Genomic DNA, 26,894 nt, shown 5'->3' on the forward strand with positions numbered 1-26,894 from the left:
TCTGTGGTGTCCTAATTGACAGATTACAGTCGACGAGAAGAAAAATATTATTATGAATAGGTAGGTATTACGTACAAATATCTTAATGGGGCTGGAGCGAGTCGCCGGCATGCGAGTGTGGAGATCCAAAGCAGACCATTAATCACATGGTATTTGAGTGCCCTGTTATCAGATACAATGGACCAGCTGAGGATTTTAAAAACCTGACACAAACTGCGTGTTTGTACCTGCAGACTTCTAAATTTTAAGTTTAAATGTAAATAATATTATGTGTGTATTGTATCGCCATACGATAAATAAATAAAATATCTTAATAACACGGGGATAATAACGCCTGAATATCAAAGAACTTACACCCGCTTTGTGATATTGTATCCAAAGGTATTTTGTTTCCAAAACAACAATGTTTAATTTATTCTGATTTTATTTATGTTGTACTGTATCTATATACGATACGATACATTATATTTGAAATAAACTAATTAATTTGTATAATAATCATTTTATTATGATATCCCAAACTGAAGAGAAGTTGACAAGACGTCAAATGTGCTAACAGAACTAAAATCAATATTAATAAGGAGTCAGTATACCACAATCCTCCCCACTAAAACAACGAAACAATAACACTCTAATAATGTCTAAATAATATAAATCATAATATAAATTACCTGTATACAGGATTTTTATTCCTAGTACAACGTGGCATGGGGCGGTTCAACACAGGAGATGAATTCACATTTGTACTACTCCCACCTCTTACACTATCCCCCTGAGGAGGTACTGGCGCAGACCCTACAACCGGCTGAGCTGGGACCTCTGCTACGATGTCACCCGACAATGAAACATCAGGCGAAGCTGGTAAAGGCAACGGCTGCGTATTTACAAACGGAGGTTCTGGCCCTGACAACGGACATGATAACAATTTCAATCCTTTTGGTCTCATTTGATCGACATGCCTGTGAGCTACTTCACCGGTATTGGTTGTCACTGCATAATCAGTGTTCCCTAATCGTGCAGACACTACGCCAGGCATCCACTTGTCCTTTGAGTTATACCGCCTGATCCACACAGAGTCACCGACGTCAACTGATCTCTGGGAGCCACCGGCCTGTTCCGCCATCTTCATCTGTGAGCCCCACACTTTAACCTGCCTATCGGGTTTAAGAACGTCAAGACCCGTCCGCAACTTTCGGCCCATGAGACACTGAGCTGGGCTTTCACCCGTAGTACAATGAGGGGTGTTCCTATAATGTAATAGGAAGGTCTGTATTGACATCTTAGTGTCTATGTTTTGCCTAATAGCTTTTTTTACCACCCTTTTAACCGTCTTAACTGCATTCTCAGCTGCGCCATTTGAAGATGGATGATAAGGAGCTGAAAACACGTGTTGGATATGGTTTCCCTTCAAATATTCACTAAACTCCTTACTAGTGAAAGGAGGGCCGTTGTCTGACACAAGTTGCTTAGGAAAACCAAAACGAGAAAACACCTCGGCCAGTTTTTCTATTGTGTGAGCAGCTGAGGTACTCGATACTTGGAATACTTCCAACCACTTAGAAGTGGAATCAACCATGATCAAATAAAGCTTTCCATTAACCGGACCCATAAAATCTACATGAATCCGCGTCCATGAACTGCTAGGATAAGGCCAAGGGCAAGGTACATGGCCTCTAGGTGAGTCCTGCTCCATCGCACAAACCTCGCAAGTTTTGCATTTAGCCTCGATCTCTTCATCCATGCCAGGCCACCACACATAACTCCGAGCCATAGATTTAGTTTTGACGATACCCATATGAGGCTCATGTAACATCTCCAATACCGCTTGCTTGCAAGAGTTAGGAACGATCACCCTATGGCCCCACATAACACATCCACGCTCAGAATATAACTCTTTCTTCCTATTAAAGAAAGGCTGCAAGTTTCTTACATCATTCGAATCAGGCCAACCGTCATCAATATAAGATAAAATTCGACTCAACACCGGATCCCTAGCGGTTTCACGTTTGATGACTTCACTATCGATAGCCAAAGCATCTTGGACATAATGTAAATATGTATGTTCTGGAATAGATGGTTCCATTCCTACATCGCCTTCGATCGGTAGCCTTGACAAGCCGTCAGCCAAGTTTTCCTTAGTATTGATATACTCTATGTCATAAGAGAATGCCGACAATATCAATGCCCATCTTTGCATTCGGCTTGCAGCCATCGCAGGAACACCAGTCTTAGGCCCAAACAGACTCACCAATGGCTTGTGATCGGTCCTTAAAGTAAAATGTCGCCCGTATAAGTACTGGTTAAATTTCTTTAAACAGTAAATAATAGCCAAGGCCTCCTTATCGATTTGCGAATATTTTTTTTCAGCTTCACTTAGCGATCGTGATGCATAAGCTATGGGGCGCTCGCCCTGCACACTAGGTTGTGTCAGCACACCAGCGACGCCACGTGAACTAGCATCACATGTCAAAATTAAAGCCTTATCCTGATCATAGTGCGCTAAAACCTTCGATCCAGATAAACGCCGCTTAATGGTCATAAAGGCCTTTTCACATTCATGTGACCAATTCCAAGCAGCTCCTTTTTTTAGTAAATCATGCATGGGACTCAATATCGAACTCATATTTTTAACAAATTTCCCATAAAAGTTGACCATCCCTAAAAAGGATCGTAACTCTGTGACATTTTTAGGAGTAGGCACCTTTAACATTGCCTCAATCTTAGCCGGATCAGTCGCAATACCGTCTTTAGATACAACATACCCAAGATAATTTACCTGGCTCACTAGAAATACGCACTTGCTTTTCTTAACCTTTAAACCACTCTCATGCAATCGCTTAAGTACCGCATCTAAAGCCTTAAGGTGTTCTTCCTTAGAACTGCCGCCTATAATAACATCATCTTGAAAAATTCCGACGGACGGATGCACTCCTTTTAATAAGTTAGTCATAGTTCTTTGAAATATCCCGGCACTAGATGCCAATCCAAATACTAAACGGTTATACCTAAACAAACCCCTGTGCGTGTTAATAACAGTTAAGTCTCTAGATGTTTCGTCGAGTACTAACTGATTGTAAGCCTGAGACAAGTCGATCTTACTGAAATACTGCGAGCCATTTAAGGTCACAAGTAAATCCTCAACGCGCGGCAATGGATATCTGTCAACCAGCAAGACCGGATTTAAAGTTATCTTATAGTCCGCGCAGAGCCTCAAACCTCCGTCAGATTTACTTACGGGTACCAAAGGCGTAGCCCAGTCCGAGCTATCAACCGGCTCTATGATTCCATCGCGCAGCATTGAGTCTAACTCATTATCCACTCGCCGCAGCAGCGCGTACGGAAGAGGACGAGCGCGACAGTAAATAGGAACCGCTCCGTCACGCAATCGCAACTGTATCTCTCCACCATTGAACCGTCCCAAGCCACCATCAAAAATCTCCTTATACCTGTCAAGTAATACATCAACATTTAATGACACATCCGTAGCGATATTATTAACACAACTCGCATGTTTACACATAGTAGGTATTTTTAATTCAGTAAGCCAATGCCTACCGAGCAGAGATGTAGTCCCTTTATCCATTACAAATAATTCCAAATTCTTGGAAATTCCCCCATATTTAACATTCGGTTTCAATACCCCGACATGTTGAATTTTTGTCTTATTATAACAATTAAACCCTTGACTATACGGTTTTAACGGCACGTCAGCAAACATAGCGTCATACGTTTCCTTTGATATACACGCTATGGGGGCACCTGTGTCAACCTCCATACTAATAACCTTATCATTAACAATCAAAGGTAAACTAACCGGTGGATACTTGCTCAGCGACAAATAATTAATAAAATCATCATCACAGCTTGAGTAGTCCGTGTCGTCCACATCGTTACTCCCGACAAAATTGACACCTCTTGTCTTCCTGTGACTATTCGTCGATAACGGGTCTCTCCTGCAAGAAATATCAGCCAGCGGACACATCCTACGAAGATGCCCGACATTTTTGCACTTACTACAAGTGTGTTGTCGATATTTACATTTTACCGCAGTGTGGTTGCGCCAACCACACACAGTGCATGGTAGACCGTTAGGCGAATCTGCTTGAAATTGCATATTTCCTTCAGCACGTGTCGAACAAGCTGCCTCTTGTCGCCCTGCCTCTCCATTACGCTTTCCTCGTATATTTAGCTTGTTTAGCTCAGGTGTAATATTACCAGCCTGAGTGTGAACAATTCCCGTTCGCTCTACTGATGCCGCATCTCGCTCCGCGGATTCCATTGACTTGGCAAGCCTTACCGCTGTCTCATATGTCAAGGTTTCCTCCGCAAACAGCCTTTGGCGAATCACATCGCTGCTAACGCCGCAAACAAATTGATCTCTGAGATTCTCTTCTAAAGACTTTCCGAAATCACAGTATTTCGACAGGCGCTTAAGTTCCGCAACATAACAAGCGACTGTTTCAGTTGTCATTTGCCGCCGCTGTCTAAATTTGTACCTTTCAGCCATAATGGATGGTTTCGGTTGCATCTTCTCCCATCACGGAAATAAGCGTAGGCAGCCGCAAAATACATTTCCAATCTTTCCGTATAGAAATTCCAGTTCCCATCTTGTAGATTGAACTCTTTTATACTCCCGATGGACATTTTTGCGAAGTAAATATTCCTCGTCGCCAATGAAATAAACTAATTAATTTGTATAATAATCATTTTATTATGATATCCCAAACTGAAGAGAAGTTGACAAGACGTCAAATGTGCTAACAGAACTAAAATCAATATTAATAAGGAGTCAGTATACCACAATATTATATGTACATAGTAGTAGAATTGTGCACAAAATGTAAGCAGAGAAAACGTCAGCAAATCAATTCACAATTTTCTTCAGTCAGTTTCATTTTCTGAGCTATCGTTCTTTTATGTATAAATTTTATTGGTAACGTACATGTAGCTCCTAACACTAGGGTTACCACAAAACCGACGTTACCCCAGAAGTAACCAAGGGTCTCATTAATGTACCCAAATGTTAGGGTTGTCGCAAACGTGAAGAGTAGAGACATCATGTTCATTATAGTTCCGACAATAAGTTCTGACTCAGGGTACGTCAGTTCCGTTGCCACGTCGAAGCTCACGGCTGTGAATCCACAGAGAAATGTTCTGAAAAATAAATTAAAATTTTATGGAAATGGCGGGGTAGGCAAAGGCCTGATGTCGGGACAATTTTGATGCTTTTCTGAAAAACTGGCCGGAGGAAATGGAGAATCGGGAGTCATGGAAAACCAGGGGAAAGGCCTTTGCCCAGCAGTAGGACACTCACATAGGCTAAGAAAAAAAATGGAAATTATTTAGTTGAAGTCCTAGCAAGGGCAAATATTTTTGTCCTGTAAGTTTGTACTAAAATGCGTAACAGACAATAATATTCTGTAAATTAAATGTCAAAGCAAAGGCCCGTTCAAAACAAAACCGTTCAAATCAAAACAAAACATGAAATTATAGGGCTGCCGAGCACTAAAACTTCCCTTGGATTCTGATGAAAATGTAATTCTTGTTGGAATTAAATTTTCCAAGAAATAGTGACAATGACACTCAACTTTATGACGATACAGGAGGGGTCAATTCTCCATACAAACGCTCTGGACTATCGTCTCCCTGGTTTTTGAAGATAGAGCGCTGACTTTTTCAACACAGATTATCATTATTTTTATCTGTGTTGTGGACCGTTTTGATTTTTTTTATATTCTCATTTTTAAAGACGCCCATCAAAAAATTCCAAAAACGGCCTTATTGATTATGGCGCAAAAAAAGTGTGGTATTTAAAATTGGTAACAATTAGCCAAAAAAACTAAACGGTCCGATACAGACAATGTCATTGTTATTCAGGATCTTAAATTTCGTTACGAGTGATTGTTTTGAAGGAGATAATTTGGTGGACGTTAAATAATCACATTATTCGATCCGATATCGGATGTAGGACCGATATCCCATACATTTTGATTTTTACTATTGAAATCCTTCTGACATTCGATATTGGATTGAATAATGTGAAAACGCACTTAGTAGTCGTTCTTGTATGGAGACTTACTGAAATGCCATGAGTGACTTTTCTTGAAGGAAATACAGTAGGTAGGTAAATCCTTACCCAACAAAAGCTGCTCCCGCGAACATAGCCCAAAGCGCCTTACAGTAAACCAATAGAATAGTTAACGTTGCCATAGCAACCGCAGACATATAGTAAATAAAAATAAGCAGAAACTTGAATTTCTTGGTTCTATCAAGTATGAAACCATATGTCACAGATGCCGTCATACCGAAAACTATCATAGTCACGCCTATGTTACCAGCGGTTTCTTCTTGGCCCTGAAATAAAATTATATCTTTACCTTGTGTGGCAACCGTTTTAAAACGTGCCTCCATTGCGTTAACGTGCAGGGGGCCGATTTTTGAGTCTCACGGCGTTCGAATTCAGAAAATTGTCACTGAAAATAATAGGCAATTTACCGTTTTCAACCGGTATTTTAGCAAAAATCGGCCCCCAGTTTCTGAATTTGAGACCCCCCAATTAGCGTAAGTTGTGAACAAAAATTTACTCACTGTCAGTTTTGTTACGATAACAATTAAGTATGAAATTTCAATAAAAATGCTGTCTTTGTGTTAATTTCCTAAACTTTAAGCGATAATCTACATTCAGAATGTGAAAAAGTAAATTTTTAGACAGATTTTATGCTTAATTATTTGTCGTCACAAAACTGACAGCGAGTTAATTTTTGTTAACAACGTACGCTAATCGGGGACCCAAATTATGAAATTGCTCTAACATCAGTGTGCGTAGCCGAATGCAGAAACGCTCACGATAATATCTCTTTCGCAGCTATCTATCTATATCGCTCTTGCGTATTGGCGCGACAGAGCCAGCTACATTTCTGCGGTGTTTCGGTGGCGTTTCGCGTCGTAGAAATGCCATTCGGCTACGGGGCCAGGATCTACCTATGACAACTCTGAACTTACTTTAAATAAAAAATACTAAGAAAGGAAGTGTTAGTATAGTCTCAATTTCTTTAATTCCACACATTGGATTAGGAAAACCTGTTAATTACATTATTAGCTACTTAAAATTTAATACCAAAAGCTACAAAAATGGTTAGGTTTGAGGTAAAAGGTTTCAGTTTCCATAAAAATGATGCAAACGATCCTCTTCGCACCTCGTGTACAATATTTAAAAAAAAATTTGAATAACAAAAGGTTCCAAATTCAAAAACAAATCGAATGTTTCGAGGATTTCGAGTTGGAACGTAAATAGATCGCATAAGAAATTCAACCAGTAATAATCCCCAAAAAATCCTGACTTAAGTACATTATTTATTCAATCGTATATAAAAGCTAAAACTAGTAACGAACTTACTGGAAAATAATTCACAAAAATCTGGCTTAGCAAAGTGGAGAGCCCATTAAAACATCCATTATTGATGCCCGTAGTAATAAAAAGAGCTAGCAAACTACGTTGAGAAAAGATTCTTTTAAGAGTTCTCATGTATAGTTTTAAGTTACTTTTGGTGGCCGATCTTGCTTTAGCTTGGCTTAAAGTTGGCGGTAAAGATGGTTCAGCCTTGAAAGCTGAAACATACAATTGTAACTTAGAAAACGCTTTTCAAGAAATAAAATAAATAAATATTCGGGACACCTTACGCAGATCAACTTAGCCCCAAACTAAGCAAAGCTTGTACAATGGGTGCTAAGCGACGATATACATACTTAAATAGATAAATACATACTTATATACATAGAAAATATCCATGACTCAGGAAAAAATATCTGTGCTCATCACACAAAGAAATGCCCTTACCGGGATTCGAACCCAGGACCGCGGCTTAGCAGGCAGGGTCACTACCGACTGAGCCAGACCGGTAGTGATTGTTTCCAATATAAGAAAAATATTAAGAAATATAACAGATATTTCAGTTTTTTGACACCTCATAAGTTGTTCGTGGAAATCCTGTTAAAAATAAATTTTAATATATAAATAGGTATTAATACAATATGCAAATGAAATAAATAACTTACTGAAAATAACTAGCACTGCCACTAAACTGGATGTAACAGCGAAGTAAATAAACATTTTAAATAAATCTTCTCCAATCTCGTTTGGGTCATTATGGTCTGAGACTAATATTGGAGGCAAGAAAAATCCCACAACTAGACCGAATTGGAATCCAAAAACTCCTATACTGCAGGCTGATGATACCTGAAAACATAATAAGCATACATCAGGGTTTTGGGAGCGGGAATGATTTACACTAGCCCAAAAATGGTGAAAACGATAAAAGATAAACATTACTTTAACATTTCTAGGTACATTTGGAGCCAGTTACATAGTTTTTTTTTATATACCACGTCGGTGGCAAACAGGTATACGGCCCGCCTGATGGAAAGCGGTCACCGCAACCTATGGACGCCCGCAACTCAAGGGGTGTCACGTGCGCGTTGCCGACCCATTAGAAACTTGTATACTCCTTTTTTGAAGGACTCCATACTGTAGTTCATCGGGAATACCTCGACAGGGAGCTCATTCCACAGCCGGAGCGTTCGTGGGAGGAAATTCCTCTGAAACCGTACGGTGCGCGACCATTTAGGTTGTAAGGTGTGTGGATGAGCGCCCTGTCCATGGCGAGCGGTGCGATGATGAAAAGTGGCCGTTGGCATCATGTTATATAGTTAAATATGTATTTCAGTAATTCATATTACTATAAACAGAGTTACAAATACACGAATTCATTCCCGCTCCCAAAACCCCGATGTATGATAATAAGAGTAAATTTGAACTACATTTTAGTTACTTAATACGTACTGTTGTATATCGTACCAGTGCGATGACATATCGTTATTTGTATTATTTTGCTAAGTGTGGTGGAAAGTAGAACTAATAATCATGAAAATCCCAATTTTTATTTTTATATAAATTGGGATTGAGTAGAATTTCTAAAAGCACCTATTTGTATAAGTAATTGAATACAACTCTCAGTTATGTAAAAATAATTCACTTATAATGTAAACCTAATACTTCTACCGTTTATTTTTTCGTTAAAATAATGCTTCAATGACTGTCATGACATTTATTACAGTAACGCAATTTATATCGCCTGTCAAGTTAGAGTTGCAGAGAAAATTATCCAAAAAACATAATTTTTTCCCTCAAATAAATAACGAGTTATTTATGAATGTGAGCAAAATACGTTGCACGTTTGAAAATTTGCATTTTAGATCTTCAGAAGCATTTGGGTGTTCCAATCCAATAATCCTTCTTTAGTGGTCTGCCTTATGGGAAATGGTCGAAGAGATTTAATAGTTCAGATCTGGAAACCGCTATAAATTTTTTAGAATGTTGTTGGGGAGGTTTTGAATCGTAAACTGTTAATTAAAGCTGAATTATCGAGTAACCTAATAATCAGACGTCGTCGGCGGGGTCACAGTATTATGAAGAGTACTATCGTACAGTATGGCCACTCCCGCTCCCCACTGAAAGTGCCGCCCACCCCCTCTCGGTTACCTCACAGTTACCGCCTGTCAAACACGCGAACAGTCTACCGGTCATATTTCACTCATACAAGCATAATACGCGTTAGACTGTGTGCTAGGAACGCGCCTCTTTCATATTTGATCGCCAGTGTCCGAGGTGTGGCGGGGTTGAGCTATTTTCATACTTAATTTGACATGTTTGACGTCATATTTAGTAGGAAAATAGCAGAGCTCACCCCCGCCGATCTCTGCTAATAATGCACAATTCAGAATTATGGCTTATGTAGTAGGAGGATTTATCTGCATTAGATAATAAAAATAAGGTTTCTCAACTAGTCCTATTTGCACCAAAGTCGTAAGATATTGTTTTGATTTGTTGTTTTGTGCAAATGAAATTAATATTAATAAAATTGAGTGACATTTGTCATCTTTAAATCTGCAGTCATTAAAACAGGAGTGTTCAAAAAACCTGGACTGAAATTATGAACTTGGCAAATCTAAATTAATTTTCTTTAAAATTGTTATGAATAGGAGCATCAAAAGGGGCAATATATCTACCTACGAACAATGAACTGTAATGTCAACATAAATCTTTATATCAAAAGTAATAATAATTTAATAGAGAATAACAATGTAATTATTTGACATGCAATTGTTATTGTCTGTAATCTGTTTTTGTATTTCCATGTATAAAACCTAAAAAAAATTTAATTTTGGAAAAAACCCCCGACCGCGACATAGTGGACCGATTTTCATGAAATATGGCTAAGAACACTCCCGACTAACTCAGCTTTCAATTAAAAAAAAACTAAATCTAAATCGGTTCATCCATTCGGGAGCTACGATGCCACAGACAGACACACACACAGACACAGACAGACAGACAAACAGACAAACAGCAGACAGACAGAAACAGACATACAGACAGACAGACAGACAGACAGACATACAGACAAACAGACAGACACGTCAAACTTATAACACCCCGTCGTTTTTGCGTCGACTAGTTTCAAAGAGAATACATCGAAATGAAACCAATCTACTAGGTACCCTATACCTATGCAATCCAAATAAACGTCAGTGAATAGTCGGCCGGCGATTGGCATTGTAAGCCTTTGGTCGTGCCGCCGCAAACATGTAAACTCATGCGATACCTACCCCGTTCTATGTAGTTCTAAGAGCTTATAGTGTGTAATCCTTACGGGCGATACATCACATCAGACTCTAAGAATTCATTTGTGTTATCATTAATTGAGAGGTATTTAGAAAATGTTCTTAATTTTCAACCCAAACCATTTTTTTTCTCAGCAGCAGTGTACTGTAAACATGGTTACGATGACAGTTAATGACTTTACATACGGCAAAGAGGATCGAGTATTATAGAGAGTCACTGTCGAAATAAAATGTGTAATTACAGTGCATAGACTGCCATCTCTTGACACAGGCTTAAAACTTTTGAACCTCCGTTTTGACAATTTGGCCCATATTGATATATTTTAAAATGTCAAATATTAATATTAGCGCCATCTAGCTGAGCGTACCCCAAAGGTGTAATGCCATCCAGGCTACCGTACCTTTTTCTGTATGGTACCAAAGACCTATATAACTCCATATAGACAGATAAAGTCTAAGAAAAAAACGTACCTCAGTATCATACAGAAAAAGGTACGGTGGCCTAGATGACATTACACCTTTGGGGTACGCTCAGCTAGACGGCGCGAATATTAATATTTGACATTTTAAAACATATCAAGCTAAGAAATTAAGAATATGGGCCAAATTGTCCAAACTGAGGTTCAAAAGTTTTAAGCCTGTGTCAAGAGATGGTAAGCAATGCACTGTCATTACACATTTTACTTCGACAGTATCTCTCTATAATACTCGATCCTCTCTGATGGTACTGAGGTACGTTTTATTCTTACACTTTATCTGTCTATACGGAGTTGTATATGTTTTTGACATACGGGTATAGTATGAATTTTCTGAGATGAACGTTTCGAGCTTCGTTTATATGAGCTTTTAAAAGTAACTGTCTGCGAACGTTTAGCGCTAGTATTTGCATTAGGTACATTACACCACGGGCCAAATCTTTTTGTAGAAAATGCTCGACCGGCATCGTATGAGATTAATATAAAGTATGTAATATTTGACAATACCGATGAGAGGCCATGAGTTAAATGCGGTATTAAATTTAAAAGTGGAAACCAGAGACTTGAACTCATCCAGAGGCCGTGAGTTCAAGTCTCACCTCTCTCACCCAAGGCAGACATTTTCCACTTTTAAATTGAATACCTACCGCAGTAACTGCAAACGCAGTGCCATTGTAGGAACATTCTTGAACGCATTGGCGTTAATGGTGTTACATCGGCAGCCGTCAATTGGACTATTCCCTTGCATCTTTGATTAAGGTCGATAATCGAGACGGTGAAGTGACGTGTATGATTTTGTCGATAGTGTGAATATCGATATTGCAATAATTTTATACAATACAATACAATACAAATACTTTTTATTGCACACCTTGATAAAATACAACAATATAAAACAAGGAAACAACACGAACAAAGGTAAACAACAGGCGGTCTTATCGCTAAAGAGCGATTTATTTCAGACAACCTTAAGGTAGCGGAAATTGATAAATGTACATTAGGTATGTCAGTAGGTGTCAGCAAATTCGAAGAAATAAACTTACCGCACAATACAGACTAAAAATATAAAATACATAAACATACATACATGCAGATAAACAACTATATGCAAAAATATATGAATAAAAAATATATAAATAAATACACATATAACAGTAGCAGGTATTTAAAAGGAGTAATCAGACAAAAATATTATGGAAGAGATAAAAATGGAGTTTAAGTAGTCTCTTGAAAGAGTTAGGAGACAGCACGTCTTAATATGTCATGAGGTAGGGAATTCCAAAGTAGAAGATAGTAGGTCTAACATCTCTGATAATCAGTGATCGGTTTTTTGGATTCGACATGGGGTGAACGACCTCAATCATTATGTTAGCTAGTATGGATATGCCCCGGGAATCCGGGCTTAATGTTGTTAGAAAAGGCAAAAAAATATGTACAATGTCCACAATGCCAAATGGTTTTTTTTTTTATACTACGTCGGTGGCAAACAAGCATACGGCCCGCCTGATGTAAAGCGGTCACCGTAACCTATGGACGCCTGCAACTCAAACAGTGTCACATGCGCGTTGCCACCCCATTAGAAACTTGTACACTCCCTTTTGCTGTGTACTTAACACAGCAAAAAGGAGTGTACAAGCTCCTAGGAGGGTTCGGGTTGCCGACGACTCAAAGGACAATAGACGGAACAAGTTAGTTCCGTAAGTCCTCCCGTCATCAGCACACCGCACCCTCGCTGAGCTCTATTACTCAACCAAAAATATAAAGCAACAACATTAACATTATAAACTTGAAATAAACATAGAAACTAAAAATAGTACATAACGTAATAGGCCTTACTAACATGCGATTTCATAATCGAAGTTTTTATCTCAACTGGTTGCCATGTAAGAGTAAAAAGTTCCTTAGAGATAATTTCGTCGTATCAATATTAACTTTTCTACTTGATATCCCGCGAGGGTGAATCCAAAAAACCGATCACTGCTGATAATCTATTTAGTAAGTAAATGGGGAGGAAAACAGGTACGAGAAAGTCAACGTTATTTAGAATCCGGAGATAATAAAATAAGTGTATTTGGCTTTTTCTGTAAACTGTTGATCTATAGACTCTGCGCTTAGGTAATCAAAATACGAGAATAAAGTGAGAAATAATTAAATAGGTAAGAATATTATTTGTGATTTTAATATTTATATATTTATTAAGATCTTTATTTATTTATTATTTTCACTAACATAGCGCCATCTCGTAAAATGAAGTGCGCTTATTATACGTATTTTGAAAATAACCTACTAAAAATTATGCCTAGAACTGTACAATCAAGGAACACTAAATAAACCAAACGGTACTTTCCAATTAATTAACGAGCCGATTAGTTCTCGATAACTCGCACATAAACTATCGATAACTCACAAAAAACTATCGATAGCCAATCGCCAGCCCTCAACCAGCACTTAAAACGTCTCGAGTCGATCAGTTGTCCCAGAGCGATAATTGTGCAGCTAATGGCGGTGAAAATTACTTTCCCAATTGATTACAGGAACTGGTGCATAGTTCCCGTTGCGAACTCAATTGCAGCTGAAGGAACTAGTTTATTGTGCAACTGTTGCATACGAGTAGTACATTTGAGAGCGGATGAAACTTATTTATGTACTCAGCATGAATTTCTAGGAAAGTACTAGTAAATGATGCAATATACCAACGACGCTTTTTCAATACATGTTCATAATTAATATAAAACTGCTAATTTCATTGATACATTATATTTCAAAATATATAGCAGAGTCCAAGCAATTGACTAACATAATCATGTAAAAAAATCAAGGTGAAAAATTCTGACACCATACAGATTTTCACTCCCAAAATTCGTAAAATGTAAATTGTAACTAGCCCATGAGCCATAAGTATATATAGACGTCCGTTACATAAAAATAATGATTCACCTGGAAATTGTTTAAGTACATTATTTTTATGTTTACAAGAATAAATTATAAGTTATTCTTGTAAACAATACGTATATCTAGTTGTTTACAAGAATAATCTTATAATTTTATAACTTTTATGAAAATAGTAGGTAGGTGTTTCAAGTTTATAATTACTTAATGACTTGTACCTAATTAATAGCGTGACGTGGGAAGAGATAAAACTAATACCAATTATTATGTATAAATCAGCGAAAATGTAATCATTTCTCAAAAAAAATATAGTTATGCGTTTCGCTGAACAATGCTCATTAATAACCGAAACAACAAGCATAAATATCAAACAAAACAATGACGCCGAGAACCGAATAGAACTGAATCAGTTTCATTTGTGGTAAACAAAATTCACGATCCGTTTCCGTGATTGAAATTGATCCATGTCACGTGAACGCGGTTTCAAAAAAATGAACCAATTTTTCATTCGCAAAAATATCCCCGGAGAATAAAAGGCAACCTATATTTGCAGAAAATACATTTTCTCCACCATAACATAACAAGGGTAACCATTATAAATTCATTATACAAGGCACCTCCACGTTAAGAGAAAAAACATGACTAAGTGGTAGGACATTTTTTATGCTTTAATTTGGTTCCTCGATATGTGTTATTTTTTGGTTAATAAAACCGAAATAACACAGCAAAAGGAAGCACAAGTTTCTAATTGGCAACGCGCATGTGACACTCTTTGTGTTGCAGGCGTCCATAGGCTACGGTGACCGCTTTTCATCAGGCGGACCTTATGCTTTTTTGCCACCGACGTAGTATAAAAAAAATATTTTTTGTTATAGGTAAATGACATAATTAGGAACTAAATTTTTTTATTACTTTTATCTTAACTCAGACGATTTACCTTGGTTGCACTAACTGTGGTTCGTGTATCATGGGGACAAAATGAAACTATTTAAATATTGTAGGTATACCATTGACTTACCTCGCGCTCTCCGAACCAAATACTCGATAACTTCTGTGGCACGCTCAGCATCAAGACTTGGGCGACGGCGACCACAGTCTGGCCGGCCAGAGTGACATAGAAACTGCCAGGACTAGCAGAAAACAACTTGATGCAGGAGCCGAGAGCAGTGCCTGATGAGCCGAGAATTGCCGTCCAACGGAGACTCTAGAAGAATTGTTGACATTGTTGAAAATGTGTATTTGTTTAGAAATGTAAACCTATGTTTTCACATCACGTTACCAATATTTGTTACAAGTAATGTCAATAAAGAAGAATGTTCCAGATTTATTTGCATTTTTTTCATATAGGTAAGTTGAATCAAATATTGGACATTTGCTTATTGACGAAATATATTTATGAGGTTTAAAGATGCGAAGCCAACCAAAGGATAAATCAAAAACAAAAAGAAATCTTTCTTTACAACAGTGACATATTTATAGTATCGCCAACAGTAATAATTTAATGTATAAAGTGTATTAACGCAAAAGTAAAATGTTTGATATTTGAAGTAAAAATACTACTATTTACACATGCTGTCATTATTAATTAGTATTTTATTAAGTATTCTGTTGATATCAACACTTTAGTTGAAAAATAAACAACAAGTATGTATAAAGAAAAGTCCATAAATCTTTCGGTTTACAATGTTAAAATCGAACAAAAGCCACTTACAATCCGGTCCATAAAGCTTGCCGCGGGCAGCGCCAACGGCAAGTAACACCCCATCATCACAAGCGAGGTCAAATTGACATGCCAATTACTGACTCCATAAAATTTTGTCACGGCGTTCGGTATAATAGAGTACTGAAGCCATTGCGACGAATTGCATACCATGTACAACACGTATAACGCTAGCATGTACCATCTCTGGGGATAGACTTTTAGTGCCACCTCTTTCTGCTTTTCAAACTGGTCATTTTCACTCGGTTTTGGTGTGTCATGTTCATCCACTCTCAATTCCTCTTTCCCGTTTAAAAATTGATTTTCGCTTTCCATTGCCTCTTCCAAATTTGTAACCTCGTAAACTATGAAGAGTTTTTGTAAGACGATATTCTGTAGAAGACTCCATAAGCTTTTTCTTGGACACCAGCAGAAATATAGAAGTACTTAAGTATCTGAAAATAAATCAGAATTTGAAACGGAGTCAGAGTAAACGGTTGGGTTGATGCAAACTAAGGAGAAACGAATAAGACTGTTGCAGATAAAGTGATCATATTTAAATACTACGTATATCTTATCTAGTAGGTGTAATATCAGTTATAAACTTGAGCACTATTCAACACATAAAGATAGACTACTCATTTTTATTACGGTGCATATACAGTCATAGCATAGTCATTTAGCAAATAAAAACGTTTGTATAGATGTTTTTTTCCAGCCACATACATCAAGTGCCACTTTAACATTGTAAGTATAATGGGGATATTATGTATAACCTAATAGAGAGCTTTTTTATCGAGGACCGTGTTTAAGCCTTGAAGGTACGAAATTGAAAAGATAAATTATTAATTATTAAAAGAGTTTGGTACAAATGGCGATAAATAAAACACAACCAAAGTTTTGCAAAATACGGAAAGCTACATTTTAACGCGTCTTAAATTAAATCAAATAATATAAATAAGCTGTCAGTTTAATGTTTTTCCTTAACACTGACTGTCTATTATCTTGTTTGATAAGCACTTATGTTTGTTGTTTCTCTAAGGAATAAGTCTCCTAAGCCTTTCGCAATATTTTATCCTCACGAGGTGTTTTATCACTTCTGATTCTGACGTAAAATTTATTAGAATAAGTGCCTTGTTTGGTGAACATTAAATTTGATACATTAACTGAGCCTGCGATATAATATAACAGAACGTTGGTTCAAACGACAACAATTTTATGTTGTTTAATGTAATAAAGATTTGTCCTGAATCTTAATGACGTGGCATTAAATTACTGTTTGTTACTGTATGAATATAACGTACCGTACCTTGTATTGCTTGTACGCGGTTATTTATTAAATTAATATATTTTTCTTTTCAACTTTTTGCTTATAGTTTTAGTAAAAATGTAAACTTATTCTTTATTATTTTCTATCTCAATAAAATTGATAGACTTTATACTCAAACGTATTAGGACTTGCAGACAAGAGTACCCGGTCACACACTGTTAGCAAAACTAGCGACGCAAAGGATGTCGACAATTTTGTACTTTACACATTGACGCATGGAAGGAGAATTGAAATGGAGGCCGATTCTGTATATGTAAATCAATTGATACTTTTTGAAGTGAAACTTCTAATGCGACTTCCAACTGACAGCGCGTAACACTCAGTCATTGTTACATTGCGTGAAATGCCGCTCACTCAGCGCGTAACATTCTGTCAGTGCGCGTAACATTCGCTCAACGCGACACACTCATTCCATTCATTCACTTATTCACTTAGTGACAGAACAGAATGCCCAAAATGATTTTGAATGGTGGAATGGTTGGTTATGTGTGTGTTTTATATTTAGACAGACTTAACTAAACGCAAAAACGTGATGGTCACTTGACAAAATGTTTTTGAGGTTATGTTATGAAGTTTCACTTCTTCCGCGCGGAGGGGCTCCACGCACTGTTCTTTTTTTACCTTATTTTGACGTATCAATTTAATTTAATTCAAAAGAAACAAAAAAGTAACACTGAGTGTCATCATCAGGCATATGCCAATATAATTAGAAAACTTCAACACGATTCCAACTTGAACTGCTGTCAAACTTCGGTTTCGATTCAAATTATATTTATTTATTTAGTGTGTAGTTGTGTACACTCCTGATTAAATGTCGTCAGCACTAATCAGTGTGTCATTAACGCTAATTGGTGTTTATAAGCTAAGATCTGTAGGAGGTAGGGCATAGCGAATGTAATTCCGCTTTGTGTGATAGGGCACAGCACAGGGGATATCATCTCGCTCGAACCTAGAGCAGAGCCCAACTGGGGAAGTACCTCCGCCTTTCTGCTTCACCCAGCCCATAAACGTACAATTAAATATACACCTATTCATAATCAGCAAGAGCTGGACGATATTTTAGCAAACCAACATACTACCAGCACTTGGCGCATGTACACAGATCTGATGGAAGCCTTACAAAAGACCGCAGCCAAATAGCACTAGACCCTACTCATAGTATTGTGTTCCTGCCGGTGAGTAAGGCTGCAAGAGTTCAAAGAGGGTGCGGTGTGCTGGCGACGGAAGGACCTACGGAATTTGTTCCGGTTATTGTCCTTTGAGTCGTCGGCAACCCGAGCCCTCCTTAGAACTTGTACACTCTTTTTGCTGTGTAGTTAACATAGCAAAAGGGAGTGTACAAGTTTTTAATGGGTTGGCAACGCGCATGTGACACTCCTTGAGTTGCAGGCGTCCATAGATTACGGTGACCGCTTTTGGTATCAGACGGGTCGTATGCTTGTTTGCCACCGACGTAGTATGAATAAAAAAAAGATCACCCAAGGTCGTATCAAAACAAGATTGAGATAACATAGATTGTTTATACACAATTGGCTTCCTGGCGTATGCATACATGGTGCCTTATATCATTTTGTGTTAATAAGAAAATGACATGACTTGTTTCAATTGACACTTCGTAAATAGTAAGGAACATACAACAATCCTTACTAATATAGAAATACAGAGAGACGAATTAAAAATGCATACAAATTCTAAACTTGGTTTTATTAACTTATATTAGATAATCCTAATGTTAGTTACTGGTATGAGTTGCATTGAAAATGAAAATGAAAATGAAATATTTATTGTACTTAGATAAAACTTTTTTATAGGTTAATATAAAGTACCTTTGGAAATAACTTTTTGTTTCAACGCTATCGAGTCTAATGTAACCTTCTTTTTAACCGCCGCCTCAAATCTCAAAGGAAGGGGTTCTCAATTCGTCTGTTTTTTTTTTTTTTTTTAATGTTCGTTCCTCGATATCTCCGTTGTTACTGGACCGATTCTGAAAAAATTTTTTTGGTTGATAGTATATGCATACAGATTGGTTCCATTTTTCTTAAAACCCAGTTCTGATGATGGGATCCTGGAGAAATCGAGGGAACTCCTCAAATCTGAAAGGCATACATATGGTGATTTTTGTGTTTTTGAAGTAACAGCATGCATTTACGTACGGAACAGTGAAATTTGGGGCAGTGAAACTGCTGATAATGGTCAGAACGGAACTCTTCAAATCTGAACGGCACGCTTATAGTGACTTTGGTATTTTTATAAGAACAGCATGCCCTTACGTCCAGAACAGTGACATTTGGTGCAGTGGAACTCCTGATGATAGTCAGAACGGAACTCCTCAAATCTGAACGGCACGCTTATAGTGACTTTGGTATTTTTATAAGAACAGCATGCGCTTACGTCCAGAACAGTGACATTTTGGTGCAGTGGAAGTGCTGATGATGGTCAAAACCGAACTCCTCAAATCTGAAGGGCACACTTATAGTGACTTTGGTATTTTTATAAGAACAGCATGCAAGAACAGTAACATTTATTTAGTTATGTTTGTTAAGCATATTGAGTTTTCTAGTCAAATTTTGTCAAGCTTCGATTTCTTATAATCGGATTCATGAGGAATTCAGGAAACTTCTCAAACCTTAACGGTATAGGTACGTATATTGATTTTTGTTGCCATCAAATAATTAGAGCATTAAAAGCAGTTTAAAAAAATACCTACACATTTCTACATAATCCAACATTCGCAACAAGTAGCTTTCACCAGAACCCCAAAGGCGGCGGTTTTTTTTCTTAAAAATTATTATTTAACTGCCGAAATATTATTTTCGTGTATTTTTAGGGTTCCGTATCTCAAAAGGAAAAAACGGAACCCTTATAGGATCACTTTGTTGTCCGTCTGTCCGTCCGTCCGTCTGTCAAGACCCTTTTTCTCAGGAACGCGTGGAGGTATGAAGCTGAAATTTATATCAATTACTCAGGTCTACTGTCCCTTGAAGCTGTGAAAAAATCAAACTTCTAAGCCAACGCAATCAAAAGATACAGCCGTTTATGCCGCAAATTTTCGACACTTGCAAGGGAATCAAAACCTACAGGGTGCTTCCCGTGAACTCAGAATCTTGAAATTTGGTACGAAGCAACGTCTTATAGCATAGATAAAGGAAAAATTACGAAAACCATAAATTTTTAGTTACATCACATAATATATTTTTTTTTAATAATTTTAACCTTACTACCCATTTCCTCATAAACGCGTAGAGGTATTAAATTGAAATTCATACCAAATACTCAGGTCTATAATACCTTTAAGCTGTAACAAAATCAAACTTCTATGTCAACGCAATCAAAAGAAACAGCAATTTAAGCTGCATATTTTGAAACTCGCAAGTACTCGCAAGGGAATCAAAACCTAAAGGGTACTTCCAGTCGACCTAGAATCTTGAAATTTGGCATGAAGCAACGTTTTTTAGCACACATAAAGGAAAAATTCCGAAAACCTTAAATTTTTAGTTACATTACAAAATATATATTATGACTCGATTGTCGTAATGAACGAACTTTGTAAACCTTGCAGGTTTGTACGGAACCCTCGGTGCGCGAGTCCGACTCGCACTTGGCCGGTTTTTTTTATTCAGTCTTCAACTGTACATAATGGATTCTGGCAAATGGGGATTTATAGTTAATATGGTATGGTTTTTTTCGATCTCTTCGCTTTATTGTCCTGTGTGTGTTATCTGTCGTGGCATCACCGAATGGGCCCTACGGAAGACCAGCGCTGGCTTTCAGCTAGCAATATGCTGAGTTGGGTCCATTTCGTGATGCGCACTTAATGCTCTGTTCTTTGTTTTTTGTTTTCTTGTTGCTTGTACATGTACCTACGTGTTGGGAATGACAAGAATAAATGTCTTTTACCTTTATATATAATAACATTACACACGAATATTGTATCAAAATGCCTCCATATTTAAAATCAGCAGTCCATTTAATTTTGCCTAACTAGTATTCTAAAGATAGGTATATATTGTCTACTTTGTTTTTGTTGTTTTAATCAATGTTACCTTAACCACTAACAGGCTCCCAAAACCCGTGTTCATCCGAAATTAGAACTAAAACTAGAGTTAAAAGGGAAGGTTGTATCGTAGAGGCATTAACAAATGTAGGATCTTTCGTCCCTTTTGCGAAACTACCTTGTTTTGCTCAATTCCGCCCTAACAGAATTAATTAACGTTACTTTCGAGGGTCAAACGTCGCAAACTTACATTAGATATTTGCGTCTGAGCGACATTTTGAGACTTACCTATATTAACAAGTTTAGTTTAGTTATGAGCAGACATCGTAAAATTTGTAGCGATTTCGTTGCAGCATTGTTGCGTTAAAAGATAATGTATGTCCGGATGTAGCTGGAATAGTTGATTAGGATTAATAACAGATATGAACCTGAACTGATCATCTACATAGAAAATGGTTGTATAAACTACTTTATTTCAACCATGTTGCATCGAAATAGCTAGAAATACATACATACATGTTCCGAATGAATATTTGTGATTACATACATACATACATACATACATACATACATACATACATACATACATACATATAATCAAGCCTGTATCCCATAAAGGGGTAGGCAGAGCACATGAACTACTAACTTTCAGTGTACTAATGTTCATTGCTAGAAATAACGCCTGGTTATGAGAAATGTTAATAGGTTACATTGGGGAAATTTTGAAGCACAGAAATGCTGGGGTAATTTCGAAAGAGGAATCTTGATACGATGGAAATATTGATTTTTATGTGACTTTCGAAATTACCCCAATTCATCCTATACGAATAAGGCTGCATATATTTCTAGTATCTAATGTGAAATTCCTGTTCTGTTTAATTAAAAGCTAGAGAGCTTTAATTCCCAAGAAATTTGAGGTAATTTTAGGATATTAATATTTTCTCCAGTGAGAATTAAACTGGCTGTGTAGACAAGAAACCAATCGTTTACGCTCTTTAATTTTTTTTTATCATAAACTGGCCAATGAGTCCAGTGATTGACCTTAGTCGCACCTGTAGGAAAGTGACGACAATATGTAAATATCCAACTGACTCAGCTTGACAGAAACTGTAAACACTGTGCACTGTTGAACTCGTTAATGCGAGTACCTAACGACTATTCCTTAGCAGAATATTAAATCAGCATTACATAAATACATGAGAAAACCTCTCATCTTTGATGCGTCCATTTATTCACATTCCAGACACGTACAAAAAAAGGTCCAAGATGAAGAATCGAATCGGATAGCCCATCGCGAGGAATTCATATAATCGCATACCGATTATTATTATGCATCGAGCGCCAATCGAATAATTCGAATAGAACTTGCGCGAGAGACGTGCGAATGGTATTTGATAGTTCGTATCTGTTTTATTGGCAAATGTTTTTTTTATATTTAAAGTCCGTAGAAAGTTATTTTCTCAATATACGAGTTTTGAAACGACTAGCTAGATGTATCTGAAACTTTGTACTAACGAGTATCTACAATATTATTACATGTATTGATTAAGCAAATTAATTGCCTGCCGCTTGTTTATTATGTGGCTTCGGATATAATTATGTTCCGAATGAATATTTGAATGTAATAGGTACATTCAACGCTATTATTATTTCATTTAGCTATAAAAACTGTAACAGGCTGACGTTGACAAAGTAGCCTGTTAATAACTAGTCAAAGTTTGTAACGATTCTGCACTCTATCGACGGAGCTGAACATTCCACTGATTTATTATGAATATCATATTACTATTAAGGATTGAATGTTTAAGAAACACACATCAAATGAAATTCTTGGCCATATCAAAACAGTTTCTACGGGTTATTTTTCATTATCATATATTTTTATTACTTGCCATATTATAGGTACTTATTTCATATTTTTATGAAGGAAAATCTACAAAAAAACAAATACAAACAAAAAGATTCCAACTTTGTCTTTAGAAATTAAGAGTAATTTAAAGCAATAAAGAATATTTTATTTCCGGAAAGAAAACGGAAACGTGGAAGTTTTAAAACTCAAGCACAGCTTGACTTGTTGACTGACGAAGATTTGGGGAATTGTTTCACAAAATATACATTATATTTTAAAACGACAGCGTTCCTTTGAGATTAAATTATATAGTTTATTTTCCTAATTAAAAAATGAGGTCAGGCAGGCAAAAAGATAATGACTTAATTCATGGAAAATCACACCAACATCCTCCTTTAGATTAGGTGTTTATTATTTTTTTATAATAAACAAAACTATAGCAATTACGTTTATTCAATTCAACCTTTGAAAGCGATATGGAAAGTTGGACAAAATTCTGTTTCCCAGCCATTAGTGAAGAACGACCAATTAAACTTTAACTCGGCTGAATGAAACGTAAACTGAATAGCGAATCAGTCACAGTAGGTTAGGAACCTCTTGAAGGTCTCTCGTTTGAGGTGCTAACTTTTACTCAATTTACACCGTCCGTAAATGAGATTCGACGGTAATAAAAAAAAAATTAAGGTACCATTCCGTTTTGAATCGCATGACTGCAGCTGCACGCAAAATCAGCCATGTAACTAAAATCGTGCGGGTAAAATGGACTGGTAATTTAATGTGTGTCGAAGTTCATACTGGTTAGTAATGATTACTCACCTTATACTGGGTCCGGATTACGCAGGAGCTTCTAATGCTTCAATTTCAATTTACAAATGACTTTTGACCAAATGAATCAATACAAATAGAAACGCTGGATGCTTAGACCCGAGCCCGATCCTCTCTAACGTAAGTCATTCCTTACTGGTTATCCATTCCATGTCCTGGACCACTAGATCACTCAGATAATCAGCAACACAGCACAAAAACAAACATAAATTTGCGATCATGATAGAATTCGATGTGAAAATTCGCTACTATAAAAATATGCTTTTGTGATAATCATCTAACAAATCACGGTAACCGTCTCAATTTAGTTTTGTAATATAGATTATAGATGTATGCTACTCTAAGTCTAGGCGCCTTTAACCCACTTAAGTAGTCAGAATACTTAAAATGTCAATAAAAAAGAATCCATGAAATAATTTGATTTGTTCAATAATAAGACACTTTGTTCTGTCATTCTGTACTTCTATATCAACTGCGAGTCAAATTTCAGCAACCAACCGGATGGTAGAAACATAACTGGCTTAAGTAACAGTTAGCAGTTAATTTGGTATCTTATCCGCTCTCACTTTGCAGTCGAGAACGCACGGATCATTTTAAAGTTTCTGCTATCTCTCTGCTCTCTGAAACTACGAATTATCATATTTCACCCCGACTTTGAAATATATTCACGTAATAAATGGATGTACGATTTATGAAAGTGGTTCAAATTTTCAAACATAATTATTATTTTAAGACATTTAGTAGAATATTTACGAATTAAAGCAAAAAATAATGTAAGTTAAGCTTCCATAAAGTTGAAAAAAATCGGAATAATTATAAACAAATAATATGAATAAATAAATATAAATAAATATTGGGGACACCTTACACAGATCAACTTAAGCCCCAAACTAAGCAAATTTTGTACTATGGGTGCTAAGTGACGATATACATACTTAAATAGATGAATACATGCTTGTATACGTAGAAAACATCCATGACTCAGGAACAAATGTCTGTGCTCATAACACAAATAAATGCCCTTACCGGGATTCGAACCCAGGACCGAGGCTTAGCAGGCAGGGTCACTACCGACTGAGTCAGACCGGTAGTCAATTAAAAAAATACATGAAACAAGAAAAAAACTGTCATCTAAAAATATATTTAAGTATGTTCTTTATTATTTTGTACATACGAATTATTGACTTGTTTTGTACCATAAAGTAATCTACTAATATTTCTGTAAGATTTATTTAAGTTTCCGATGCTGAAATACACCTAACGCTGAGATCGCTGTTTAGATTCACAATCTCCATCTATGTTTACCAGAGATTTAATTACGCAAGCCGGATGTGCCCGCGACACAGGGGACGGAAGCCTTTGTTCTGGACCCCTGCAAAGACCATCTAAAGAAAATGAGCTGTAAGCAACGCCACGTCGTCTCTGTCTGGGGGTGACAGTTCTTTGGTGGTACTAGTCGATAATCTAACCATAATGAGTTATTTCTAATTAACACAAGTCAAGTTAAATTAAATTCTATTGAAAATACCTCAGGCACTGGAGGCCTTGGTCACTTTTTCTTTCATATGTGTAATTTATTTCGGTTTTAATAATGAGTTATGTTTATAAACTAGACAGGTTAGTTATAGAAGTTAGGTGGAAACACATCTATTCAAGCGCATGTTGCGCAAGTATTTCCTTGACAAAGTTTCTTCATCGTCATCTTAATGATTTACACTAGGTATAGGTATATCAATGTAAATATTTATGTATGTTTGTTTTTATTACGTATGTATGTAAGTGTATCTTGAATATGTATAGTTTAATACTCATTTATTCATAGTTTAATTTGGTTACAGTTTCCTTTTCCTTCTTTTTATTAAGACACTGTACCTACTTAACTTGATATTAAAATATTCTTGATATTAAATCAATAATGTAATGCAAAATAAACAATTTGGTTTTACACGGGGTCGCTCAACAACCGACGCTGGCGTTGAGCTAATCAAACAGATTGTCGATGCCTGGGAGGAGTCAGAGGATACCTTAGGTATCTTCTGTGATTTATCTAAGGTTATCAATTGCATCTGTCATGAAACACTGATCAGGAAATTGCACTAATGGAGTGAGAGGATCGGCACTGAATTTAGTCAAATCTAACTTACACGATAGAATATAAAGGGTCGACGTGAATGGACAGCGCTCACCGGGGTCACTAGTCTCTATGGGTGTACCGCAGGGATCAATATTGGGGCATTTCCTGTTCCTTATCTACATTAATGACCTGCCATATCTTGTAAATACCCACCATGATATAGTATTGTTTGCAGATGATACTTCCCTTATTTTCAAAATCAAACGTCAGCAAAAAACCTGTGAAGATGTAAACAATGCTATTTCCGAAGTAGTTCATTGGTTTAGTGTTAATAACTTATTGTTAGTTTTTAATAAATAAATAAAAAATAAAATAAAACAAATTTATTTCAGATAAAAAAATCCATATTATCGTTATCATACACATTTAAACATTAAAATTATTTTATAAATTTGAACATTACAAATTAAATAACAATTATTACATTTAAAATCAATATTAAATACAAGTCACATCATTACAAATATTTCAATTACAACAATCATTTTAATAGTTTTCTTGAATAACTTTCGTGAAATTCACACTGTTTTCTGTATTTTGACGCATAGGTTTGCGCTGTCAGCTCAGCTGCCCAAAGCGCGCAGTATCGTTATAACAATGCGTTGCCATGGTTGCAGAGCCAAACAATGCGTTTTCAGTTTTTTCGATACTGCGCGCATGCGCGGAAAGCTGGCGTACGCTGGCTTTGGGGAATATACTTTTATGTAGGGTTTTAAAGATCTATGCACGACCCTGTAAATGACGAATAACACTTCGGGAGTAGAAAAATGAACAAAAGATAATTACTCCCGTGTAAACAAGATAATAAAGAGACACGGCGATGTTTATAGTTACTCGTCCAGCGGTGAACTATCAATATCGCCGTATCTCTTTTTTTACATGGGAGTGCTTATCTTTGTTTGTTCTTATAACCAATAGCTCAATAGCTAACTAGCTCGCGATGGGACCAGTGCCTTAGCTTGACACACGTGACACTGTTGTATACGCCTTCGTGTTATAAAAAATAATAATAGTTCGG

General features: G+C 36.7%; 2 protein-coding genes across 2 annotated transcripts; both read right to left on the minus strand.

Moving 5' to 3' along the window:
- Positions 1–349: 349 nt before the first annotated feature.
- Positions 350–16,251, minus strand: LOC125242301 (uncharacterized MFS-type transporter C09D4.1-like). Its single transcript, XM_048151068.1, has 7 exons — positions 15,757–16,251; positions 15,064–15,249; positions 8,056–8,236; positions 7,397–7,608; positions 6,137–6,354; positions 4,807–5,154; positions 350–468 (listed from the first exon to the last, which is right to left on the minus strand). Exons 1-6 carry the CDS (start codon positions 16,078–16,080, stop codon positions 4,857–4,859), a joined length of 1,419 nt encoding a protein of 472 aa, XP_048007025.1. The 5' UTR covers positions 16,081–16,251; the 3' UTR covers positions 350–468; positions 4,807–4,856.
- Positions 668–4,167, minus strand: LOC125239106 (uncharacterized protein K02A2.6-like). Its single transcript, XM_048146600.1, has 2 exons — positions 4,046–4,167; positions 668–3,446 (listed from the first exon to the last, which is right to left on the minus strand). Exons 1-2 carry the CDS (start codon positions 4,165–4,167, stop codon positions 668–670), a joined length of 2,901 nt encoding a protein of 966 aa, XP_048002557.1.
- Positions 16,252–26,894: the final 10,643 nt, after the last annotated feature.

Source organism: Leguminivora glycinivorella, chromosome 2, assembly GCF_023078275.1.
Source record: "Leguminivora glycinivorella isolate SPB_JAAS2020 chromosome 2, LegGlyc_1.1, whole genome shotgun sequence".
In the NCBI taxonomy this organism is placed as follows: Eukaryota; Metazoa; Arthropoda; class Insecta; order Lepidoptera; family Tortricidae; genus Leguminivora; species Leguminivora glycinivorella.